The sequence below is a fragment of the Vigna angularis genome, chromosome 1, assembly GCF_016808095.1.
Source record: "Vigna angularis cultivar LongXiaoDou No.4 chromosome 1, ASM1680809v1, whole genome shotgun sequence".
In the NCBI taxonomy this organism is placed as follows: Eukaryota; Viridiplantae; Streptophyta; class Magnoliopsida; order Fabales; family Fabaceae; genus Vigna; species Vigna angularis.
In genome coordinates this window covers 16335790-16361761 of record NC_068970.1, presented here as the reverse complement: position 1 = coordinate 16361761, position 25972 = coordinate 16335790, and the positions used below count along the sequence as shown (strand labels likewise).

General features: G+C 29.1%; 1 protein-coding gene across 1 annotated transcript; it reads right to left on the bottom strand.

Moving 5' to 3' along the window:
- Positions 1–1961: 1961 nt before the first annotated feature.
- On the bottom strand, positions 1962–6049 carry LOC108344455 (calcineurin B-like protein 9). Its single transcript, XM_017582899.2, has 9 exons — positions 5899–6049; positions 4981–5114; positions 4068–4150; positions 3586–3645; positions 3094–3202; positions 2942–2994; positions 2642–2722; positions 2393–2505; positions 1962–2294 (listed from the first exon to the last, which is right to left on the bottom strand). The coding sequence occupies exons 2-9, from the start codon at positions 5057–5059 to the stop codon at positions 2231–2233; spliced, it is 642 nt and encodes a 213-aa protein (XP_017438388.1). The 5' UTR covers positions 5060–5114; positions 5899–6049; the 3' UTR covers positions 1962–2230.
- Between the last annotated feature and the right edge of the window lie 19923 nt (positions 6050–25972).

Genomic DNA, 25972 nt, shown 5'->3' with positions numbered 1-25972 from the left:
ACTCCCTTAACTGTATTTATGTTTTTCAGAAATCGTGTCTCAAAATGTTTTTGAAATAGATTTTTTCATAATTATTAGACTCATGCAATTTAACTTCTTCCCCATTTTCATTTTCTCTTATTTCAGGGATACTCTCCTATGTAAGAGGTGTAATGAATCTATCTTAACATGAGGTCAAAATCCATTACCATATTTATCAAAATAGAAATAAAGTTTATATTGACAATAATATTGATAAGATAATTTGTAAGTAAATTGAGAACAACAAACAAAATATAACTTCCAAAATAATGTACAAATAAATTTTATTTAAAGATATCGATAATACATTAATATTTTACTTTGGATAAAATTACATTGATTTTTTTCCTAATAATAAAATGCTAACAATAATAACATATAGAAATATTTTTAGAAAGATTTAATATTTATATGCAAAAATTGTACAATCATTATACATTTATCACCACCAATACACATAATATTAATCCATCTTAGACATACTAATACCCACACACATCTCAAACTCACAATCTTTTTATATTTTGAAATAAATAATTTACACAAAAAATCACTTTGGTAATCTGTTGTTTCAATTAATTAGTCTCGAACATATAAATAAAAAAATAACACAAGTATAAAGTTGTGACATGATTAATTGATTTCACTAATATAAAAAAAAACAATTTTTGTCATATTCTGAAACATATACATGTGTTCTACTTAAATATCATTATTTCATATCAAAATATATCTTAAAACAAAATAAACCAACCATCTAATTATCAATATTATCTTATCTTGAAAACACGCTACAAATATATAAAATATTATAATGAAAAAACAAGTCAATCGAAAAACACATTTTATAATTCATTATGATAATGACTCTTACACTAATTGTTAGAACTAAATTTAAACTTAAGTATTTGATGAAAAACTATAATCCATTTATCATTTTAATTATCAGAACTAAAAACATAAACATACCTGAAGTCATAATAAGAAACAAATCAACACCAACTTTCTTATTTGTGTTTCTATTTATTCATTATAAAATAGACCTACACATAAAAGATCTTAGATAAAATGTTAAAATTAATACTATTGGATCACTTTTAATATAACACAATAATAATAATAATAATAACAATAGATAACTTTTAATATGTGACTTTGTAGCATTAAAACCATGCTCGAAACGATTATGGTATAAACTCTGTCCATTTGTTTATCCATTTTAATTTTAATTATGTATTTGAAAACTTCATATCATAATTTGAACAAAAAGCTGGTTTTTTATAGCTTTCACTTAAATCATAGTTTAGGAACGTGGGATCTAAAATCAATCAAAGATGATACTAATTTAGTTTGACTCTTCACGAAAGGAAACCAACCAGACACACCATCGGCAGTTGAGGTCATTCTGTCTTATCAAAATTCATTCTGTCCCTTTGCTTCCCATTTTTCATCAAATAATAAAATAAAATACCATATACAATTTTTCAATAGTTGATTTTGGAACTGCATCATCCTGACGTATTTTTCATTTTTAATCGAATACGATTTCCTTTTACTTTTCTTTTCAGATTTTTACCACAGCAAAATTCTGTCTCTGTTTTTTCTACCATTTCTAATCTCTTTTACCCGTTATTTTTTTTACAGACGAATTATATGCATATTTTATAAATTTCTAATAAATTATCTAATATCTCTAATCAGATAAATTAAAAAGATTATTACTTTTTGCATTAAATTACTATTGCATATTAAAATTTGTAAACTATATTTGTGTTAATTTTCATTGAAAAAACCGGACCAATTGATCATTGACAATTAAAATATTAATCCTTTCCGTCAAATTAATGTCACGCTACCCTTCATGATTTCATTAAGGTTTTACTAGTCATACGAATTTGATTCTAATTTCTAAACAGACCTTTAAGTTCAGTTTGCTGATCTTCCAACCTGAACACACTTGTACGACTTTTGGATTCCACAAGCTGTTGTTTTTTCATTGCAACTCTTGTCAAACATCTCTATTAAAAAATAAAGGTTCTCCAAGCAAGCACTAGCATGATATGTGACTAGAAAAATTTAATGCCAACTTCATTTACAATTTACCGAGTAAGGCTAACTTGACTAATCAAATAAAGCTCTCCCTATTTTTCACTCTTACACAATACATCCAATCTTCCCACCAATCCCATAACCTAAAAGCTTTTGTACTTTATGCAGCAACTTCATCCACGTTAGAGTTAAAAATAAAACTTGGGAAAGAAGTTGTTATGTCCCTGCATTTTCAGGATTAACAAATTATCGCATATCCAGAATATAAAAAATATGTATGAAAGTAAATTCAGATGTACCATAAAATTAATTCAGCACATACCTCAGATAAGGTAGGGTCATGATTTTTAATAGTGATGGATTCTTAGCAACAAAATTTGTCCACTCCTCCATGTCTATTTTCCCATCTTCGTTTAGGTCAGCTTCCAAGAAAGTCTAGACAAAAAAAATCCGATGACAGGCTCAAGACTTTTATTTACTTCCTGATAATCCGATGCCATACAACATGGTAACAAATAATATATTTTTTTTCCATAATGCATACAAGATATCCATAATAGGCATAAGTCACCTTGTTCAGAATTGTTTCTATGACATCATCTGCCAACTTCATGTCCGATTCATAAAGAAGTGCAATTAACATTTCTTTAACCTGAAACCACAAAAAAAAAATGAATAAGCCCATTCTAATTACATGACAGTAATGCAGAGGCGTGCAAATGGATGCCACGACAAAATACACCAAACCAAAATGCAAATCATCACATCGCTGCAAAGACCTTATCTATGCGTAGGTTAGCACTTATTTTGTTTTGTAGCAATGAGCACTTAGTTAGCATGAAGACAGATGAATTAAAAATCACCATCTTACCTCTGAACGCTCTATAAAGCCAGTATTGCGCAAATCATAGAGCCTAAATGAAACTGAAACAAGGTACCAGTCGACCTAATGTATCAGAATAACTAGATCACGCCGTAAGGAATTTAGGATAAACTGGGTTGAGGATTTGACTATTGACTTACAGGCTATCTTGTCTTCTAATGACACATTTGGATGGAAAACATTGAGCGATCTAACAAAGTCTTCGAAGTCAATGACTCCCTTCTTCTTGACATCAAAGAGATCAAAGATCTGCACGGACCGTATCAATGGAAATCTAGTCAAATGAAGGATTACTTCATAGAGATGCCCCGAGAATGACAGTGACATAATCAAATATAATCTACATACATAAATTTGATAAAAAGCTAGATGGAAGCACATGGTTCACAATAAATGTTACAGGCATATGCTGAAAGGTAAATCTAGTGAGATTCTTTCAGAAGATGAAATAGAAACAGAAAATTTCTTTAATACCCTACTTTTATTGCAAATTGCTGATCCAGAGATTACAACGACGATTTCTTATTGACAGTCTATAGTCATTCACAAATGCTTGCAAGAAACATTAGTCATTCTAGCATACTACTACTATCAAGAGAGTAAAAGCAAGATAAGTAGGTTGTTTATAGTACCCGAGTTGCAAAGATGTTCTCCTTTTTCTTGTTTTTGAAGATTGCCAATTGAAATTCTTCCTGCAAAGAAAGATTATCCAAAGCCACAATATGGACACCGAATTCCATGTGAGAACAAGTTGGCTTAGAACAATAATATATATGAAGCTTTTTTTTTATAAAATATATGAAAGAAAAGCTTAACAAAAGTGATATTCTATTCAGATCATTCATGCCTGGAAACATCATTAAGAAAATAGCAACCGTTTATCCTTATATTACACATAATTGAATAATTGGAATATCCCAAACTGAAGTTAAACACGAATTAAATTCTTGACAAAATTACAAATGCAAATATATGACCAAATCTCTCGTGACAAAGTACTCGTTGCAAGAGATGTCATAATATAACTACAAACAATAAAAATTACCAATCCTCATAAAACAACTTATCGCAGATAATAGAAAATGAAAAAAAAAAACAAATATCTACGTAGTACCTTGCTTATCAGTCCATCATCGATAACAGAACTGCTGATGCTCCTAAAAAGCTCATACAGTGCTTCAACCTCACTAACAGTAACTGGGAAATGGAAAACCAAAAATATACACAAGTTTAAATTAGAACATATAAATATGGAGAAATAGGAAATAGTTTTATACCAAATGCATCACTAGATGGAAACATTGTTCTAAATAATTGACTGGTAACAGACCCCAAGACAACTATTGCATCCATTTCAATTGATACAATGACACAATAAACTGACAACTCACTCCAATTTCATTACTTAAATTTGCAAATTTATTGTTGCGTTTCAAATAATAGAAAAGTTTGTAGCAAATGGAAGAAAAAAGAGGCTTTTCTGCTTAAGTTAGTGACAGAAAGATCGAAACTAAAGGAAGACTTTGCGAATCTAATTTAACAGAGAAGATGAGAGGTTCTTCTTTATTTGCAAGCGACCAACAACATTTTCTTCGATTTACTTCACTAGTACAGAATAACTAAAATTTATATTATTGCCGTACATTTATATACCCACAAATGCAGCAATATTGACAGAGCATGGCCTTTTCATCTAAATGTAGCCAAAATTAAGATTGAATAAGATTTGGTATGACCAAGGGGAATAGCCCGTTTCTAGAGCTCCACATTCGCCCACTTTCAACAATAAACGTTTGTCACAAATTTGCAATCTTTCCCATTCCCAAAACCTCACAGGCGCTGGAAACATACAATCATAACAGCAAGCCCTTACAGAGATTCGTCAAGCAAGAGTGCAAGGTCAAAAGTAAATTCACAAAAGGAAACTCCTCATAAAGAAATACAGTTATAATTCAAGAAAAAGTCACACATGATTGTACAAGAATATAAGCTTTGCATCATTTCTCTGGAAGTGTTGATCAACTTACAAGCAGTTTCTGATGCAAGAGTTACTGTCTTCTCCTGTGCAGGAAACTTTCTTCTAGGCCGAGAGACGAAACAGCCCATTTATGGATGAAATGCAGGTAAGGAAGCACGGTACAGGACCAGCGCTCAAACTTACCTAAAATATATATAATCAAAACCATCTTAACCATTCCAACCCAATTGAAACACCACGATATATAATAATAAATAAACAATTCAACCCTACAATAATGCAGGGTAGATTAACTAAAAAACTAGAAGTTATTAAAAAAACTAAAAGAAATAACGGGAAAACTAAAACAATGTCCCAATACTCTATGTCAGAAGCAATAATTCATAATTAACAAATGAAGGTTATGAGCTCAGGTGTCACAAAGAGACATAATTTATGTAATTATTGACAAAGACTTTTTCAAAAACAAGTTAGAACCATAAGAAGCAAAAGGGGCAAATAACAAACATATTGAGTTATCAAGAAATAAAAAAATTGACTTGAATTCGGATTTATCCCATTACAAGCAAGATGAAATAATCCTCAAAACTTAGAGAACAATCAACATCACATAATCCCATCGACACGTGACACAAGCCAAAATTATTACTTTATTTCCATAATCTGGAAATCACAGCGTAAAAAAGGAGTCAAGAAGATCAACAAACAAACAATATGTCAAAAAAAGCAAAAATGAAAGAAATAAAGAAAGCCCTCAAGCCTAGTTGTTCATCAAAAGAAAAGAAAAACCACAACAACATGAAACCCACATTGTCCTTCCTTTTTCCCCTCCCATAAACCCCATCAAAGACAGGGGCGTCTAAATCAAAACAATAGAAACTCGAAAAAAACAAAAATAATGGAATCCTCACAGAGCAAAAATGAGCACAAATCGAAGCACTGCGGAAAAGATGGAAAAGAAACTGACCCTCTCGAAAAGCGTGTTCAGAAAATGGGCATACGAGTGAGTTTGGAGGAGGAGGTAGAGAGAGAAACTTGGGATACGCGGAGATGTAGAGAAAGAGCGAGAAAGAAAAAGATACTGTCTTATGCTCTGTATGTATCTTTGTGATGATGGCATATTTATTACCTTTCATATCTATTTACATAAATAAATATATATGTTACTTTTTTTTTTTAAAATATAGTTTAATTTAGAAATTCACGCCGTTCTTGTCTGAACTGTTGTAAAGTTGGAAACGCTAGTTGATTGTGTTTGTTTGGAAAATAGTTAAGGAATTGAGTCAGATCAGTTCAACTGAAATTAAGAAAAATAATAATTTAAGGTACTTTTTAATTTAAACAGAGTTTGTAGGCTAATTTTGTTTGACGTGATGAAAAAAAAAGCGCGTTTAAACAGCTTTTGACGAAAATAAAAGTCGAACTTTTGTTGTTGGATGGAGCAGCGGCACATCCCATACACAATTTCATGAATAAAATGCTTATGAACTATTTTTTAATTAGTTTCCATTAAAAATCGTGAATTGATTATTAAATAAATAATAATTATATATAAAAATGGAATCATTGGGAATCATTTGGAATATTCCTAATGTAAAATGAGGGTTTTCCTATTTAGTCAATTGCTACCTCACATGGGTTTCTTCTCACTCTGTTTGTTTATTTCAAACCAAATAATCACTTATTCAGTTACGGAAGTTAAAAAACAACATACTTGTTCACTTACCTCGTTTTGAATATTCCAATTGTTGAATCAACTAAGCACTTTTTTGTCTACTACCAGGGATGAAAAAAAGATAAATTTGTGCACTTACTTCCTTATGGTATGGGTATTTTTCCGCCTCATATTATACTAATTATTAGTAAAATGAAAATATATATATATATATATATATTATCAACCATTAAAAAGATAAATATACCCTTTTCCTGTCAAGTATGAAAACATAAATTAAAATTACATAAATATCAGCATTATTATTAATTAAAAATTTCATGGAAAAGAAAAACTCAATGACAAAAGACATTTCTTTATATGAAACAAAACAATGGATTAAATGAAACAAAACAATGGATTAAATAAAACAGACAATATATATGTGTTAGATTACTAAATAAATTAATAAGCAATTCAACATTTAGCATTGAATATCAGATATTATTACATGATAAAAATTAAACAAGAAATAAAAATAAACATAAATAATTAAATACGTATCTTATAAATTGATTTAATTCAAATAATTTAAGATTATTAATTTCTAAGATGAAAAAGAAAAATGTTATTTAAAGATATGAATGAACTTCATAAATATGGACCGGTGAAGAAAAGTAAAAATTTATGCAGAAAAGAAACACCTAGAGTATAATATAAGAGTGGCCCTTTTTTAAAATCACTTAATGAATTAAATATTAAATTTAAAAAAATATATGTAAAGAAAAGGACAATGAATTTATAAAATTAGACCTGAGTAATGCTGGTATTTAGTTTTGCGTGATTCATATTGAATTTACTTTTACGATAATTCTATATGTGTAAATTGTCAATATTTATACCACTCACCCTGTCGGTAAGAAATGAATGGACTTTTTAAAAAATCACATAGTACTTTTTCAATCTTTGATCATGTTTATTCTGATTTAGTGATTAGTAGTTTTATTTTTGTATAAAAAAAATAAATGCATTAAATTAAATTATAATTTTAAGTTTAAATTAGAGATAAAAAATTTTAAAGATATATTTTCTTAAAAAGAAAAATTACGCGCGTATATTTAATATAAGACACGTGAAAACTAAATTACATAATAATATACTGTGATAAATAACTGTAGAATTAAGATAAACGTGAAAAATAAATTATATAAACATAATATTATTAGGTGTTAAAACTTTTTTCTTTTGTTTATTCACAAAATCAGTTATTCCTACTGAGTATCACAATTTAAACATTTTTTATAACATCTCAAAATTTTAACATTGTAATTCATCAATTCACCACCCTTCATTATTTATATTCTATATATACACAAACCACAATTGTATTAAATTAAATTATACTTCTATATTTAAAATATGGATGAAATCTTGTAGTGATGGATTTTTTAAAAGAAAATTTGTGTACATACATTTAATACACGAAAAGTAAATTAGACAATAATATAAACAACTAAGATAATATAATATGTTCAAGCTAATTAATATTATTAAATGTTATAATTTTTCTTATTTTTTTATTCATATGGTTAATTTGCTCAGTATAAAACTTCAAACATTTCCATCGTATTTAAATTTTGTTGTAATAGTTATCAATATTTATTAGAAACTATTTAATATAGTTTTTTAATTTTTTTATTTAATATGGTCTTTATATTTGCTAAAAAAAATCGATAGGATTGTTTTTATTGAATTAGTATTTGTCAGAACCATTAAAAAACACACTAAAAATCTCATTTGAGTGGAAGACAAATGTCGAGCAAGGAGAGCTGGAAATCAGAAAGTGGAAGACATGTGTGAGTAGTCGAGTGGTTGTTTGATTTTGGAGGGTATAAGTAAAACTTAGTTTTTCAAAATTCACGCTACTCTATACATGCAACCATCTTCAATCTTCTGAAACTCCATTTTTCTCCTCATTCTCTCTAAAAAGCTCTTACTTCTCTCTACAAAATCTCACTATTTTCTTCTTCCGATCATCAAACAAACCACACATGAGCATTTCCGACGTCGAGGACGTTCGTTTGAACCGATCAGTTCTGGGTTCTAAGTTGGTAAGTTCTCTCTTCATTCAGCCGGTTGGTTTCCTGGTACATGCAAACCTAGTTTATGGGTTGCATGAGTCAATCATCTTGTTCTGAGAGTTTTTGGATTTATGTTTGGTTTAGTTTCTTAAGGCGTGACTGTAGAACGCTAAGGTATCTGGTAAAGGTAAACCCGTATTTTGAACTGTGAACGTTCGGTCACGCTTAGAGGTAAGGGAAGCTTATATAATTTGATTAAGATTCTTGTTTTGAATGGATGTACGTTCGTTGATTTCTAAATGAATATGAAATATGATTGTTGATGTGTTTTGACTGTATGAAGTGTGAATATTTACACTGATATGAATGTATGAATGTATGAAGATAGATGTTGAGAAATGTATTGATAAGATTATGAATTCTAAGTCTAGAGTTTTATGTGAAAATTTATGTTCGTCACTGAAGATCTTTGACCGTTGGGTTTTCCTGTGGACTCAGTTGGAACTGAATTCTTTCATTTGGAAAGAATTCCAGTTGAGGATCGAGCGTCTTCGTTCTGTAATATCTATATATAAGCGTTCAACCAAGGATATTCGTTCCTTGGTGTTTGATGGTAAACTTAAATATATCTATATGTATTTGTATATTTCGTTCGTTCGTGAACACTATTTAAATGATATCTTATTATATTTATCAAGCCTTTCTTCTATAAGTTTAGTAGTGCTCAGTCTTACACCAAGCGCTCGTACTAAGTAGTGCTCGGTCTTACACCAAGTGCTCGTATTAAGTAAGTGCTCGATCTTACAACAGGCGCTCGTTCTCGTTTCCGTAATCTATCTTTATAATAAGAGTGTTCGTCCAAACTCCAAAGAGTTCGCTCTCTACAGTGCTCAGTCTTCAATTGACATTCGGTTTCCTTGAGGTTTAGCTCATTAAGAAGCTAAGTATTTATTGGCGATCGGTTTCTTCATATGATTTCGTCAAGTACTATTATTTGGTGTCCTATAGTACCTGTCTCAATTGGTTTCGGCCTAGAGTCCTAGTACTCAGCCTAGGCTTTACAGTGTTTGGTTTGAACTCTCAAGAGTCAGTTCATTAAATTGGCTCACTTGGTAAACAACATTCTATTATATTAGTCTCTGAGAAGTATTATTATATTCGGTCCTTTTCACAACTAGTGAGTAACTCTCTCAATTTGATTATGTTTGAGTTGGAGACATCTCGGTCTCACTCCAAGTGTTCGGTCTTGTTTTGAATTAAAAACTAAAGTGCGGTATTTGGTATCCTAAGGGATCATTATTCAAATTGGTTCAGTTGAGGTTTTAATAATGAAAGATGATAGAATACGATATGGATGAAATGACTTTGGTTATGGAAGAGTGTTCCGGGGAGGAATATCTCATGATTTGATATTGGAATGGTAAAGTATGAATGTGGGCACGCTAAGCTGGTGGTTCATCCTGATATTCCGTGATTACTCGTTTCTCACGTAGAGAAGGGTAAGTCATGTGTGGGAATGACAGGAGGTCCTCGTCCTTATGGTTAATTTGGACGGAACGGACTAACCTCGGGTGGCAACTGTTGATAGTATCCCAGTTACTACATCACCCAGGTGCACAAACATCGCAGCTACACAGAATTCATACAGTCTGGACAATTAGAGTCTAGTATTAGGCTTTGCATGAAAGAGTTAATGAGTTATCTTGTTTAAATTGATTGAGTGAGATATATGTTGATAATTGAATTAAATTACATAAGCTTACCCTATTTCTTATCTTGTCCGTTTTGTACGTTCGGTGTTTGTCCTTCTGTTGCAATGATCATCTGTGTGGATGTGAGCAGAAGGAGAAGAGCTTCTCCTTCTGCTCACATCCACACGGATGATCATTGCAACAGGACAACCAATCGAACGCACAACACGGACAAGACAAATGAATAGGGTAAGCTTATGTAATTTAATTAATTCAATAAAACATACAATTTTCATGATTAAATCAAACAACAACCAAATCATAATTCATACATCATGGCATGCAAAGACCGACCACTTGACTCTGACTGTCCGGACTGTATGAATTTTGTGTAGTTACGACGTTCGTGCACCCGGGTGATGTAGTAACTGAGATACCCTCAACAGCTGCCACCCGAGGTTAATTCGTTCCGTCCAAGTTAACCTTATGGACTAGAACTTCCTGTCATTCCCACACATGACTTACTCCTCTCTACGTGAGAATGAGTAATCACAGAATATCAGGATAAACGCCAGCTAAGCTTTGCCCACATTCATACTTCACCATTCAATAACCACTTTCTGAGATATTCCTCCCTAGAATACTCTTTCATAACCAAACTATTTCATTCGTATCACATTTCAATTTCCATTATACTTCATCATCAATATATTCAACAGAAATAAGATCACACTTTCTCATCATAGCACAAGTCCGAATGGAATAACACTCCTCAGAAAATAACATGACCGAGCGTTATTTACAAATTGATCCGCTTCAATGAACTGACCCTTAAGAGTTCAAACCGAACTCCACGAAGCCTAGGCCGAGTACTAAGACTCTAGGCCGAACACCATTTAGAGACCAATATTGTTTGACACCAAATACTAATAACTGACGAGATACCATGAAGAAACGAACGCTATATATACTTAGCTTTTAGTATGAGACTAACATTAAAGAGACCAATACTGTTTGACACCAAATACTAATAATTGACAAGATACTATGAAGAAACGAACGCTATTATTTTAAAAACGGTAATAATAGATTACTGAGACGAGACCGAGCACTTGGTTTAAGACCGAGCACTATAGAAAATGAACACTACTGAACGAGCGCTGGTCCAAGACCAAGCACTTATCAAGAACGAGCGTTACTGAGACCGAACGCTTGGTCCAAGACCGAACACTACTAAACTTAAATAAAAATGAAGGAATATATATATACAATTACGTCACACTTATTTTTAATGAAAAATAACGATAATATCTACGACTTTACGTATTATATAATACATTAACTAAACTGTTTAGGAAGCATAAAGAAGAACTATACTTAGACCGAACGCTCATTTACATATACCTCATAATATAAAACGATCGTCATTAACTAAATTCTCTACAGAATAAGAACTTAGTTTAGACGGACAGTCAAAGGAAAACCGAACGGTCAATACTGACTCTCGGTTACAGTTTACATAATTTTGTAGAGTATTACAAAGTGACTCTCAGACAATATCCCTAAAGCATGAGAATTCAGTTAAGACCCTACACTTCCATGAAGAATCGAACGATCACGAATGATGCTCGACCACAATTACAGAATTTACTCAAAATACTGCAGTTTGAAGATCAAACCCTATTTTCACTCAGTTCACACCATTTATCACTCATCCACCCACACATCCAAACATGCAGTAACACGAATATTTCATATTCATCAAATAATTAAACAAAGTATCATACAAACATACAACCATTCAGAACATGAATCTTAATCAAATTATATAAGCTTCCCTTATCTCTAAACGTAGCCGAACGCTCACAGATGCAAAATAGGATTCACCTTTACCGGGGACCTTAGTGTTCTACAGTCACGCTTTAAGAAACTAAACCAAACAGAACACCAGAAATACTCAGAATAAGATGGTCCACTCATGCAACCAGAAATCTAGGTTTGCATGTGAAATGAAACGAACGTGCTAAGGAGAAAGTAACTCACCGGCTCAGAACCACAACTCGATCGATTTAAACGGAAGCCCTTGACGTCGGGAGAGTTCAAACGGTTCCTAAGGGGTGATCGGAAGAAGAAAAGATGAGAATTTCTTAGAGAGAAGGAGGAGATTCAGAAGGTTGAAGATGAAGGGTGCATGCAGAGAAGTGGCACGAAAATTTGAAAGTTTAAGTTTTACTCCTACTGTCAAAACCATTTGTCCAGTCTCCATCACACACATGTCTTTCACTTTCTGAATTTCAAACACCCCTTTCGCTTACACATATACTCCACTAAGTTGGGATTTTAAGGGTTCTGACAAGTACAACTTAAAAAAAAATACGATTATGATTTAAAAATATATATTAAGTTATACAATTGTAAAGTAAATTATTTAATAAAAAAACTAAAAATTTAAATGTATGATTTAAGTTAATAATATAAATATGCCCTTAAACTCTTTAATATAATAGCAGTTATTTTTAGTGAATGACATAAAATGCAACTTTGAAATTAGTATTAAAAACATTGATGTCATTAATTAAGATTTTATGAATAATGAAAAATCAAAATTAAAATACAAAGAATAACAATTAATAACAACAGTAATGTGTGTATGCTGTTGACATATAAAAGACATAATTTTTTTCTACAAACCTTTAAATGTATCGATAGCTATAATTATCAATAAAGGTAATTGAAATTTCATATTAATGAAGCGTGATAAGTGGACATCACTAAATTGTTGATATGAGGATATGTCATCTTATCTTCTTACGCGCAGATAAATAAATAACTATTTAATTTAATGTTTATATTTACTCGTTTATTACTTTCATGTAAACTTAATAAATATATTCAATTATAAATTTATTTAAACCCATATCCTAAAATTTTAACAATTCCAACTAATGTATTGATTTTTTTAATTCAAAATAATTTTAATAAAAGCATTAAGTTAATTTTGACATAGTGTTAACTTCTCCATGTATATACTATTCCGTATATTACATACTTTCATTAATAAATCTACTTACATATAAGTTTTGTTTATGATTTTCTAAATTTTTTCTTTAAAAAAAACGAAAAACCTTATCAGAACTTAGTTTCCATAAATTAAATTTCCACCAAATTTGTACATGAAAAAGAAAATTCACGGTCTAAAACTAGTCTCCAAAAAACTGAATTATGAATACCAAGATGTGATTATATTTTGATAAGTTTTTTTAAGAGTATGTGCCAACATGTATTTATGACATTGCAATTGAAATTTGATTTGATGAATACATTAATTTCAAGTATCCTAATATTTAAATTCATATAATATTAGCATATATACAATAAAAAAATAAAGAAATTTTATATTTAGAATTTATACACTATCAATATTAAATTAGCCCGATCAAACATATGCAAGACATATACACAAATATAAATATAAAGTATAGTTATAATTTGTGTTTTTAAAGATTTTCAGAAATATAATTTTTAACTGGCTAACACCCAATTAAGATATTGGTAAACACATACGTTAATAAAACATAGTAATTTCTACTTGATTTTATTTTTTTATGATTTAACATCTCTTATATTCATTTGCTGATATCATTATAATGATAATTGTAAAATGAAGACAAGACAAAAACATTAAAAGAGAAAAATGTAAGCTAATGAAAATTTTAAACATGCGTAAATCAAATTTTTGAATAACATACTATCCAATAACATAAAGCCAAAATTGAACATTTACTTATACAAGTAACAAAAAGGTAATCCTCATGATCTAATTATACTAGACTCAAATCCATATTTACATATTGAATTGGACATTATAAACTTTGCATACGATATCATCAAACAATCTCTATAATCGATCATACCAAACTACATGGTCTTGATCCTATCATGATAAAGTGAATTATAGGGTGACTAGATGGTATGTGAGACCTAAAATTAGAGCTGTCAAAATGGGTCACCTGGCCCGACTCAGTCTGGTTTACCACAGGTTGGTCACTTAGTGAGTCAACCCAACCATGTTCATTTATTAGCGAGCCAGAAAAATTCGAATCCGGCCCGACCCACCACGAGTTGGTGGGTAAACGGGTTGGCTCACTAGCTCACTTAATTACATTCTTTTTAAATAAAAAAAATTTACAAACTTTCTATAATTTTTCAAGCAAAAACAAAATAATAAATATTTTTTTATAAAATTAAAATTAAATTTTAATAAAATAAAATTAGATATGTGGGATGGTGGGCCAATCCGACCCATCACGGGTTCAACCCGTATGAGCTGGGTTTAAATGAGCCGGGTTTAAATCTGATCCGCATAAAAAAAATACAATTTTTTCAAACCCGTGGTGGACCGGGTTAGCCCACGGGTTGTGACTCATTTTGACTGCTCTACCTAAAACAAACTTAAAAGTGAAACATTTTTTAAATTAATTTTTTCTTGGAGGCTTAAAACAATTAGTACTAAAATATATTTTTTTTATACCTAAATCATTTAGTATTAACATTTTTTTCTTAGAGACCCAAGGCAAGGACTTTACATGTTATGACTTTGAGTTAAACCAGTTGAATTCGTTTATGACCTAGCTAGAAAATGGGTATCTTGTCTCAGATTCTGTCATAGAAACCTTCTTCAATTATCATTATATAAAATGTATCCTTTGTATGAATCAGTAAGTCTATTAGAGTTTGAGATGACTTCATAATGCATATTCCCAAACAATGCATGACACTAAATTAAAAAGTATTACACTTCTCCTTAGCAAAACAACCTTGTGTTAATTATCCACTTTCATACTATTAAAACATCACTCATCCAAAGAATAACAATCTCTTAACAAATTTTTCATAATTCATTCCACAATTTAAAAGCATAAACTGATAGACTTGTTTAACGAAATTAATCTTTCACTTAGACTTTGTTCACTTGAATGGATTTGGAAGAGAGTCATTGAGGGATTTGAAGATAAATTTTTTTATTGTTTATTTGAGTGGATTTGGAGGTAAGTGAGAGTAGATTTGGAAGTACTTTTTTTTTTAATTTGTCACATCAATCAAATCATATACTAATTGTCACAAATTTTACTTCCAAATTCACTCTCAATTACCTCCAAATTCACTCAAATAAATAACAACAAAATTTATCTTCAAATTTTTTCAAATACATTTAATCACTCTCCCCTAAATCCATTCAAGTGAACAAAATCTTAAAAAATCCTCATTGGAAAAACACTCTTTGGTGATTAATTAACTCGCCAAGTGAGTTGAGTAGTAAAAGAAAATACAAATAAATTCATCGAGAACAAACTCGCGTAATAACAAAGTTTATTAAACGTAATAACAAAGTTTATTAAACATGAGTGCCTTAATAATTTTTAGTCTCATAAGAATCTTTTAATATTAATAATCCACAAAACATATAATAGTTTTAAAATATGAAAATGCGCCTAGAGCAACGGTAATAACAAGACTTTAGATATTTTAGACTTTTATTAGATTATGTTTTTTATAAAATTATATTTTCCTACAAAGTTGACTATTTTTTTGCATCTGTTAAAGAAAAGTTTTGAGCACACTAATGAACAGAAAGCACAACAAAGGGGGTGGTTGGTTGTGTTTGATAAAAAGTTGTTACAGCTCTTTTCAAAATAAAATATACACATTCACACACACACATATATATATATATATATATATATATATATATATATATATATATATATATATATATATATATATATATATATATAAAATAAAACTTTGAGTTTCTAAAAAATATCCTTTTTCTTCTGCGGAGATAAAGAAAAATAATTATTATTTCAATAATAAAAATAAATTTATGTGATACTTTTTAGTGTGATTAACCGCCTTTAAGATTGTGTGTTTGGATTAGATTAACACTGAAAAAAAAAGTGAAATGGGTGAAAATTTTTATTATTTAAATTAGAGTTGTTAAAATGGATAATCCAAGTCAATCCGGTCCGACCCACTACAGTTTGGTTACTTAGTGAGCAAACCCAACCTGACTAACTTATTAGTGAATTGAAAAAATTCGAACTCGGCTCGACCCATCACGGGTTAGTGGATTAAACGGCTTGACTTACTTGCTCATTTAATTATATATTTTTTTAAAATAAAAAAAATTACAATTTTTTTAATTCAAATATAAATAAAATTCACACTAAAATCACTAAAACGATGTTAAACTCCAAAAACAATTCAAAATAAATAAATAAAAGTATCATACAAAGCGTAACAAAATACAAACAATTAAGTTTTTAATATTGATAATTTTTGTATCACTTGTCCATTTATAATATTAGAGTCTTGAATAGATAAATCTATAATATTTTTCTATCTTCTTTATCACTATCTAAAATATAATAAAAAATACTAACTAATAATATTAAAATATAAAATAATAAATAATTAAATTAAATTAGGTGGATTGGTGAGCCAACCCGACCCAGCATGAGTTCAATCCGGTGAGCCGGGTTTAAAACTAACCCGCATAAAAAAATCACATTTTTTCCAAACTCAACCCGACTCAAACCTGTGGTGGGCCAAGTTGGCTCGCGAGTTACAACTCATTTTGACAGCACTAGTTTAAAAAAAAGGTGCATAAAAGTAAATAAAAAATTATAATAAATTTGATTGATGTGATAGAAAAAATAAATTAAATAATATAATATAATATAATATAATATAATATAATATAATGTTTTTAATCAAGATGGATGTGAATTAAAATTTAAAAGTATTAATTATGAGTAATAAATTTATAGTTTTGAAAATAATATTTAAAATTATTTTCGTTAATAACATTTTATAAAATTACATTAAATTAGAAAAAAAAAGTTAACTTATTTAATTTATAAGTTTAATTATTTTGTTAATATTATTTGAAAATAAAATAGAATGAAAATCAATAATAATAAATTAATATTCAACTAATTAATTTCAATTTTAAATAAAGAAAAATAAGGTCGTTTTAAAATAGAAGTGAATAAAATATTAATTAATTATATATATCGTAATTTTTTGTATCAAAATATTTTTATTTATCTTTTTTGTCATATTTAATCTTTATTTTAACCTTTTAATTTAAAATAATATAAATGATTTTTTTTTTTCAATATTGTAATTGTATTTAATTTTTCTAATTCTTCCTATTTAAAGATTTTAACATTGAAATCAGAACTTTAAATGTTTTATTACATCAATTATTAAAAAATATTAACATCAACTTGCTTTTATCCCATAATTGAAAACATATAAAAATTAAATTGAATATTCTAAACAACATGCGTGAGAAAAATTGTAAACGTCTGACTTTTTTACTTTTGACCTCATTGTAAGGGTCAATATCACTTTCTGTCCCTCTCTTTTCTATCCCTCCAATTCCACTTAAATTAATTGATGCAAGCAAAAGAAAATTCAGCGCTTTCCTTTTCTAAGAGATATCCAATTGACATAAATGTATTTTTTTTTTATAAATCCTTTGAAACAAAAATGTATAAATTTAAAATGGTTCACGTAAGTATTATTTATTCACCAAACTTCTATCTTATAAATACTTATTTATAAAATGTGAATACACAAATTAAACACATATAATCACATTTGCACTAAAAAAACTCAGAATCTTCGTGAATATGGTAGCTTCTAGTCAATATTCAGTGATATAAAATTCTTAACTTCTACACATATCTTGAGAGGTTGAGTATATATTTTAATGATGATGCTTTTTGTGACTTTATAGATATGATAGGTTTTAAATGTATGAATGTTGCTTAAAGTTTTACAAGGTTCCGTGATAAGTGAGAAAGGTTAAGTTAATAATAAATGATGCATGTCTTTTTTTCAATAACACTTGCTCATTTTTCTCGTAAAAAATTCTTCTTTCTTGCTTTTATATCACTTGTTTAGTAAACTAGCCACTTGGAAATACTTGAATATAGTAATTAGGTATTTTTAAATATTATATTTTGTACTGTGTAACTACGTGGTTAGTGTTTATTCAGACGATTATATGATGCATTTTAGTTAACTAATGTCAAAACACTCTTTAGCTTCAGCAACTGATCTGGTTAAGAGATTTGTTGATATGTAATTCAACTGCTTAAATATAACTAATAATTAAATTTACAGGTGAAGTATACTTATTGGTTATTGGGCCACGATTAAATCTATGTTAATTATAAACTTATATTGAAACTTATAAATACAAATTTGAGATAAGAAAGCATGTGATTACATTTATTATAAATTTAAAATTTTCCTGTATTAATCAAATTGTCATGTTACTGACTTGAGCGTCTGAGTACTTTTGTTAAATACCCTTGTACGATTTAGAAAAGAAACAATAGGTTTAAACCCTCCCTTGGTCCTCATTTTTGTATGAAAATCTTACTTCGGTCCTCATTTTTTATCTGTCTCAATTGAGTCATATTTTTTGTAAAAATGAACACATTTTACCCTAACCGTTAACTGGTCTCAAACGACGTTAAATTAAGGCCACGTGGTACAGAGAGAATATGTTAATGTGTGTTCCTCATTTACGTGCAGAGAGAATGTATTGAAATCCCTAAAGTGAATATCCTTAAAGTCACATCACCATATTTTCTCTTCAATTTTTTATATTAAGATAATATATTAATTTAATTAATAATATATTAATAATCCAATTTAATTAATAATATATTAAAAAATATATTAATTTAATTAATAATTCAATTTAATCATATTCACTAGTCATTATTTTGAACTAAATTATTATAAATTTAGTTTTTTAATTTTAAATTTTTTATAAAATTGTGTATTTTAATTGAATATTAATATACAAAATTGTTTATATTATATCTGTAACATCCCAAAAATACAGTTTAAAACTATATAATAGAATAATCACATTTAATAATATACAGATCAGTCTTATACTAGAAGAGAACGTACGTCAATGGCCGAACGGCCTTACAATTCAGTACGAGAAATTTAACTATACAAGGGTACACTTCTGACCGAACGGTTTACAAAAGCCAAATATCGGACGGTCATACAAAATCAAAAGGAAAAGTGATTGAACGACCACTTTACTAAAAAAACTAAACTACTGACCGAACGTCTTATTGTTCAGTCTTAACTTCAACCTCCACTAGGTTCTCTTCCACCAGCACCTCTTCCAGCAGTACGTCTCCTTCTGCTCACATCCACACGGATGGTCATCGCAATGACAAAGACGGACGTACAAAACAAGACAAGACAGGAACACAGGGTAAGCTTATGTAATTTAATTCATGCATAAACATACCTTCAAAACAATCAAACACACAAGGTAAATTTCAACATACGTATCATACAAAACCTATTACTAGACTGACTGTCCGGATTGTATGAAATCTGTGTAGCTACGACGTTCGTGCACCCGGGTGATGTAGTAACTGGGATACCCTCAACAGCTGCCACTCGAGGTTAGTCCTATCTGTCCAAAGTAACCCTAAGGACTAGGACCTCCTGCCGTTCCCACACATGACCTACCCTCCTCTATGTGAGGACGAGTACTCACGGAACATCAGGATGAACCGCCAGCTTAGCATGCCCACATTCATACTTTACCAATTTCAATATTCATTCATGAGTCGTTCCTCCCCGGAACGCTCGTCCATAATCCAAAAATTTCAATCCATATCCCATTTTCTTCATCTTTCATTAATAATTATCTCATTTAACCACCTCGTACAAAGATTCATAAGGATTCCAAATAACGAACGTTCAACCCGAACTCAGAACGAGACCGAACACGTGGAGCGAGACCGAGAGATCTCCAATTCCAGAATAGATTAAGACCAAGGGGTTGATATCGGTTTGAGAAAGATAACGAGTACAATCATATATCGCAAGAAACAAATGGAACGAACGTTAATTACAAAAACGAGCCAATTAGATGAACTGACTCTTGAGAGCTCCAACTGAACATAAAAAAGACCATGCCAAGTACGAAGACTCTAGGATGGAACCAATGGATACGGATACTTCAAGAAATTCAAAACTAATACTTAGAAGGATTCACATGGAGAAGTCGAACGCTTGTGAATACTTAGCTTGTTTGAGTTTAGTATCAAGAAATCCAAATATCAGTCAAAGACTGAACACTATAGTGAGTGGGCCCTAGTAGACTTGAACGAACGCTCTTATTATGAAGTTTAGCTTAAGGAGCTAGAAGGAGTGCCTGGTGTAAGACCAAACACTTGCTTAGCACGAACACTTGGTATAAGACCAAGTGCTACTAAACTTAAAGAGAAGAGGCTTGATAAATAGACTATGATACTATTGGAGTAGTGTTTAAGAATAACTAAAATATACACACACACACACACACACACACACACACACACACACACACACACACACATATATATATATATATATATACTTAAGTTTATAACTGAATACCAAGACACAACTATGCTTGGCCAAACGCTCAAGCACGGTATTTCGAGATGCAGACGCTCGTCCTCAACTAGAATTATTCCCAAATGAAAGAATCCAATTATAACTAAGTTCACTAGAAAACCGAACGGTTAAGGACCGTTCAGTAACAAACGTACACTTTCTTAGGGGAATTTCATACCAGGATCATTTATTTTCCAACTCTTTTCTTAACATATAGTTTCATAACTTTATACATTCATATCATAATCAATTTTCATATTTCATACCATCCAAACATAGAAATTTCATATATTTCATGCATCATAGCTCAATCATTTTTCAGAGAAGAGAAAAAGTGAGTTTTGGTAGAGAGAAGGGAGAACTTTTAGAGAGAAGGAGGAGAAATGAGAATTTTAGAGTTTTGGAGAAGAAGAGGCATGCAGAGAGTGTGACGTAAACTTTCCAAAAACTCAGTTTTGCTTAAAACGAACGTCCGCTCATCTGCCGACACCTGTCTTCCACTATCTAATTTTCGGATCCTCGTCGCTTGACACCTGGCGTCCGTTCAGAGGGGTTTGGGTGCGTTTTTAATGATTCTGACAATATCAAATTATTATATAAAAGTAATAACTTATTTAATATTTTTTAGATGACTATTTGAGAGAAAACATTTCTTTTTAAACTAAAATATGTTTATTATATTTTTTTAAAATTATTTTATTTTTCAATTTAAATAAATTCAACATATATATTATATTTTTAACTTTTCAGAGTAATAAAATTATCTAATGATTACAAAAAAAAATTATTTTAAATATTTTTTTATAAAAATTAATATTTATGTATTTATATTTAAAGAAAAAAGATAATATTAAAATATTATGTAAAACTTGAAAATAAAAATATTAAATAAAAATTATCAAATAAAATAAATAATTAAAAATAAACTAATTCAATTCTGAATTATAACTGTGTTCTAACCCATTGTAGGTGGTGAAACTTTAAAAAAAAGTCTTCTATAAAGTAAATAAAAAATAAATAAAACTTGGTTTTAAAAATATTAAATAAAGAGAAGTAAATAATGTCATATCACCACTATTTATTTAATCAAATCACTCCAGTAAATAATGTCACATCACACATCAGCACATTTTCTCTGCCCCACGTGACCTTAATTTAACGCCGTTTGAGACCAGTTAACACGGTTAGGGTAAAATGTGTTCATTTTTACAAAAAATATGACCCAATTGAGACAGATGAAAAAATGAAGACCGAACTGAAATTTCCATACAAAAATGAGGACCAATGGATGGTTTAAACCGAAACAATAAAAAAATAATGTTACGATAAAATATTTTTTATCTTAAACTCTATACCCAAAACATATTTCTATAAGTTTCAATTAATTTTACTTTATGTAATAGTATTCTTCGTAAAATACTTACTTTTTTCTCCATATAATGGTATCATTATCATATGTACTTTTGTTTTATTTCACCAGAAGTCCACTCTTAAATAATATTATGAGATTAAGAAAATTTGATGCAGTTAATCGGATTGTTCAATATGTATATATATCAAGTCAACTTTTTTTTACAAATGAAAATGGAAGAAATACCATATAAAAAAATATTTCATTTAATTTAATGTATAAAAATCTGTTAATTTTAGTTCAAAAACCTGTATGCTTCTATTCAAACATGTCAAATTAGTTTGGTCCGGATTTGATAGTTGGATGTTATACAATAAGATGAACATCAATTATCTAAAAAAAATGGATTTTTGTCTTTTTCCAAAAACATTTATACCTATAAGAGTTTAAACATTATACACCAGAAGAAAATACGTAAATTTGCATGGTAAAAAGTTCAACTTTAACATTATTGTCTAACATTAACACAAGAATGACTTTAAACCTAACCATAATCCATACTCCAAACCCATGAGAACCACAAAAACATTTAGTTATTTTTTTTTACATATGTTTGAAAATTATATTATATATAATTTAAATGCAAAGAGAAAAAAGAAATACAAAATATGTGTGCTCGTGATTGAATAAACAATATGAAATTATAATTTTTTTTTTCAGTGCTATGCATCTTATTTTTAACTTAATTGCTTCCTATAGAATATTTTTCTTTTATAAATTTGTATTTTAATATTTTATTGTTTTATTATACTTTGATGAATAAATCAGATGTTGGTATTCATGTAATGTTTTGTTCTAACTTCACTAAAAATTTATTCTTAAACATAATTACAGTTCTACATATTATAATTAATATTTTACAATATGTTCAAGGCCTAAATAGGTAAAGTTATTTCTTTAACTCTAAAAAAATTTAAAGAATGTTAATACTAATATATATTTATTATTAGTGTCGTCAAAATGGGTTGAAACCCGTGAGCCAATCCGGCTCATCATGGGTTTGAGCCGGGTTGGGTTGAAAAAAAATGTAAAATTTTTTATGCGAGTCAATTTTGACCTAACTCACTAAGAATCCGGCTCACACGGATTGAATCCGTGGTGGGCTGGGTTGGCTCACCAATCCACCTATTTTTGTTTAATTAAATTAAATTAATTATTCAAATCCTATTTTTTTTATTGAAATCAAATTAATTAAATTAATTATTCAAACTGCAAAACCTTTATTTAGGAACAGAGCATTTCATGCTGCTGTCTTTCCAAAAGTTTCCTTTTGCAAATAAAACCCTAAGAATATAGATTGGATAATATTATAGATGGAGATAAAGAAGAAGATGCTTCAAGAGAGCATAATAATGTGAATTTATTAATAGATAGATAATATTATAGATTAGATAATTCAGGAATATATAATTTGTTTTATCTTGTTTTTAGATCTATCTACAAACATGACAGTTTTATCTTGTGTTATGTATTTTTGTTAACGACTATATGTAGTTTCTTGGTCAAACGGTTGTGTATGTCTCATTAAACTAAATTGGAAAAATTTTATGCTTGATAGCTTATAATATATATATATAACAATATATTTCTTTTGTTTCATTTTCTTTTATATCAATTGGTCCAATTATTACTGATTCAATTTGATCGATCAAAGTAACATGTTATAAGAATATGAGAAGAAGAGGGTGAAAAAAAAATTAATTAAGTGAACCAATGAGCCAACTCGTTTAACCCACCAACCCGTGGTGGGTCGAGTCGGGTTCGCATTTTTTCGGCTCGCTAATAAATGAGCCGGATTATGTTTACTCACTTAGTGGCCAACCAATGGTGGGTCGAGTTGGATCGAGCCGGGTTACCCGTTTTGACAGCTCTATTTATTATATTATAAAATTATATTTAAGAAAAAACGTCTCAAAATAATTAGTATTAATATATTTTGATTAAATTAATTGTAAAGTTATGTTTGAGAAAGATCTTATTCTTAATTCTTAAATTTGTTTTCGTTTTTCAAAACTTTTGAATCACTGATGAAACATCTTTTCCAATGACAATTTTTTTTCTTCTATAACATTTTGTTTATTTCGTACTCATATTGTGTCAAGTATCTTAAATATTTATCTATAGTTTATCATAAATCAAACCAAAAATATCAAACCACCATAATTTTATAAGAAATTCACAAACTACGAACATCAAGTAATACCCATTATAGAATCAACATCAAATCGATTGCAATGATGTTTTTAGTAATATTTTTTTGTTGCATCAACAAAGTTTAATATAAGTTAATGTTAGAAAAAACAAAGAAAAATATATTTAAAATGATTGAGTAATTAATTATTTTAATTATTTAAATAATTTATTTGTCGACAATTGTGAAATCTAGTCAAGCAATATTAATGGAGTACTAACACTCCATTTTTTTCATTTATTATTTTAATAAAACAAAAAACTATACTAACACATTCTTATAGAAGGACCATAACTTAACTTGATAATTGGTGGAATTTTTTGTCTAATATTTTAAATATTTGTATTGCATAAAAAAACGTTCAATTAAATTATTTGAATTCTATTTTTTAATACTATTTTACATTTATAAAAAAACTTATAAATAATACAATAAAAGAATTGAAATAATAATTAGAAATAAGACATGACTTTGATAAATCGGGTTCATGGGATTTAAACGGGTTAAGCAAAACCGGACAACACTCAAATCCAAGCTATCATATTTAGTTTGGGCCAATTTAAACTCAGATTATTGAAACCCATACATGGGTTATTTTCTATTTTCACTTCATGACAAATATCTAAGTTACTATGTACTATAATAATGACAACAACGTCAAAACCTATAATCTTTTGTAGATTCCTTACCACCCTTATTGTTAAACTGATTATGCGACAATTAATTAAAAAATCAGTGGAGAGTAAGAGTATGAATTGACAACAAAAAGTATTATTCTAAACTTTGAAAATAATAAATAAGTTGAAAAAGTACCTAAAAAATTACAAAATAACATTGATTAATATATATATATATATATATATATATATATATATATATATATATAACTCTTCCAAACATTATGAAGATGTAATTATGTTTTGCCAATCTAAAACAAATCCTTATTTTTTTACATTATTAATTTTTATTGTGTCTATTTTGATAGGATTAGGGATATTAAAAAACATTATCCGTTACCTCTTGCATGTTACTTAAATTATCATTGCGATGACATTAGTTAATCTCTCTCATTTTAATTAGGAAAAGAAGTCATGTCAACATAATACAGCTATGGGAAGAAGGGAGAACAACGTGGCAAAAAAAGAGAAATCAACGTTAGTCATATTCCATTGATTTCATTGATCACAAAATTAGTCAATATCAATGTTAGCTTTCAGATTCAACTTGATGATGAACCCTTGTTACAATTGTTTTCAATTCAAAAGGGTTTATTTATTTTTTCTTTAAAACTATACCAACCCTTAATTAGCCTAACAATGTGCTGTGCAGATTTGTGAGGGAACATGATTAAGTTTAAGTTTTTCAACACAAGTTCATCCAACATATTTTTCTTTGGTTTATACAAAATGGGGGCATGATAATAACTAAATAAATAAGAAAGGTGATAAATATAATTAATCATATGATACAAATCTAGAAAGTTGACAATTGAGTGATTGTTATTAGAAGTTTGGTT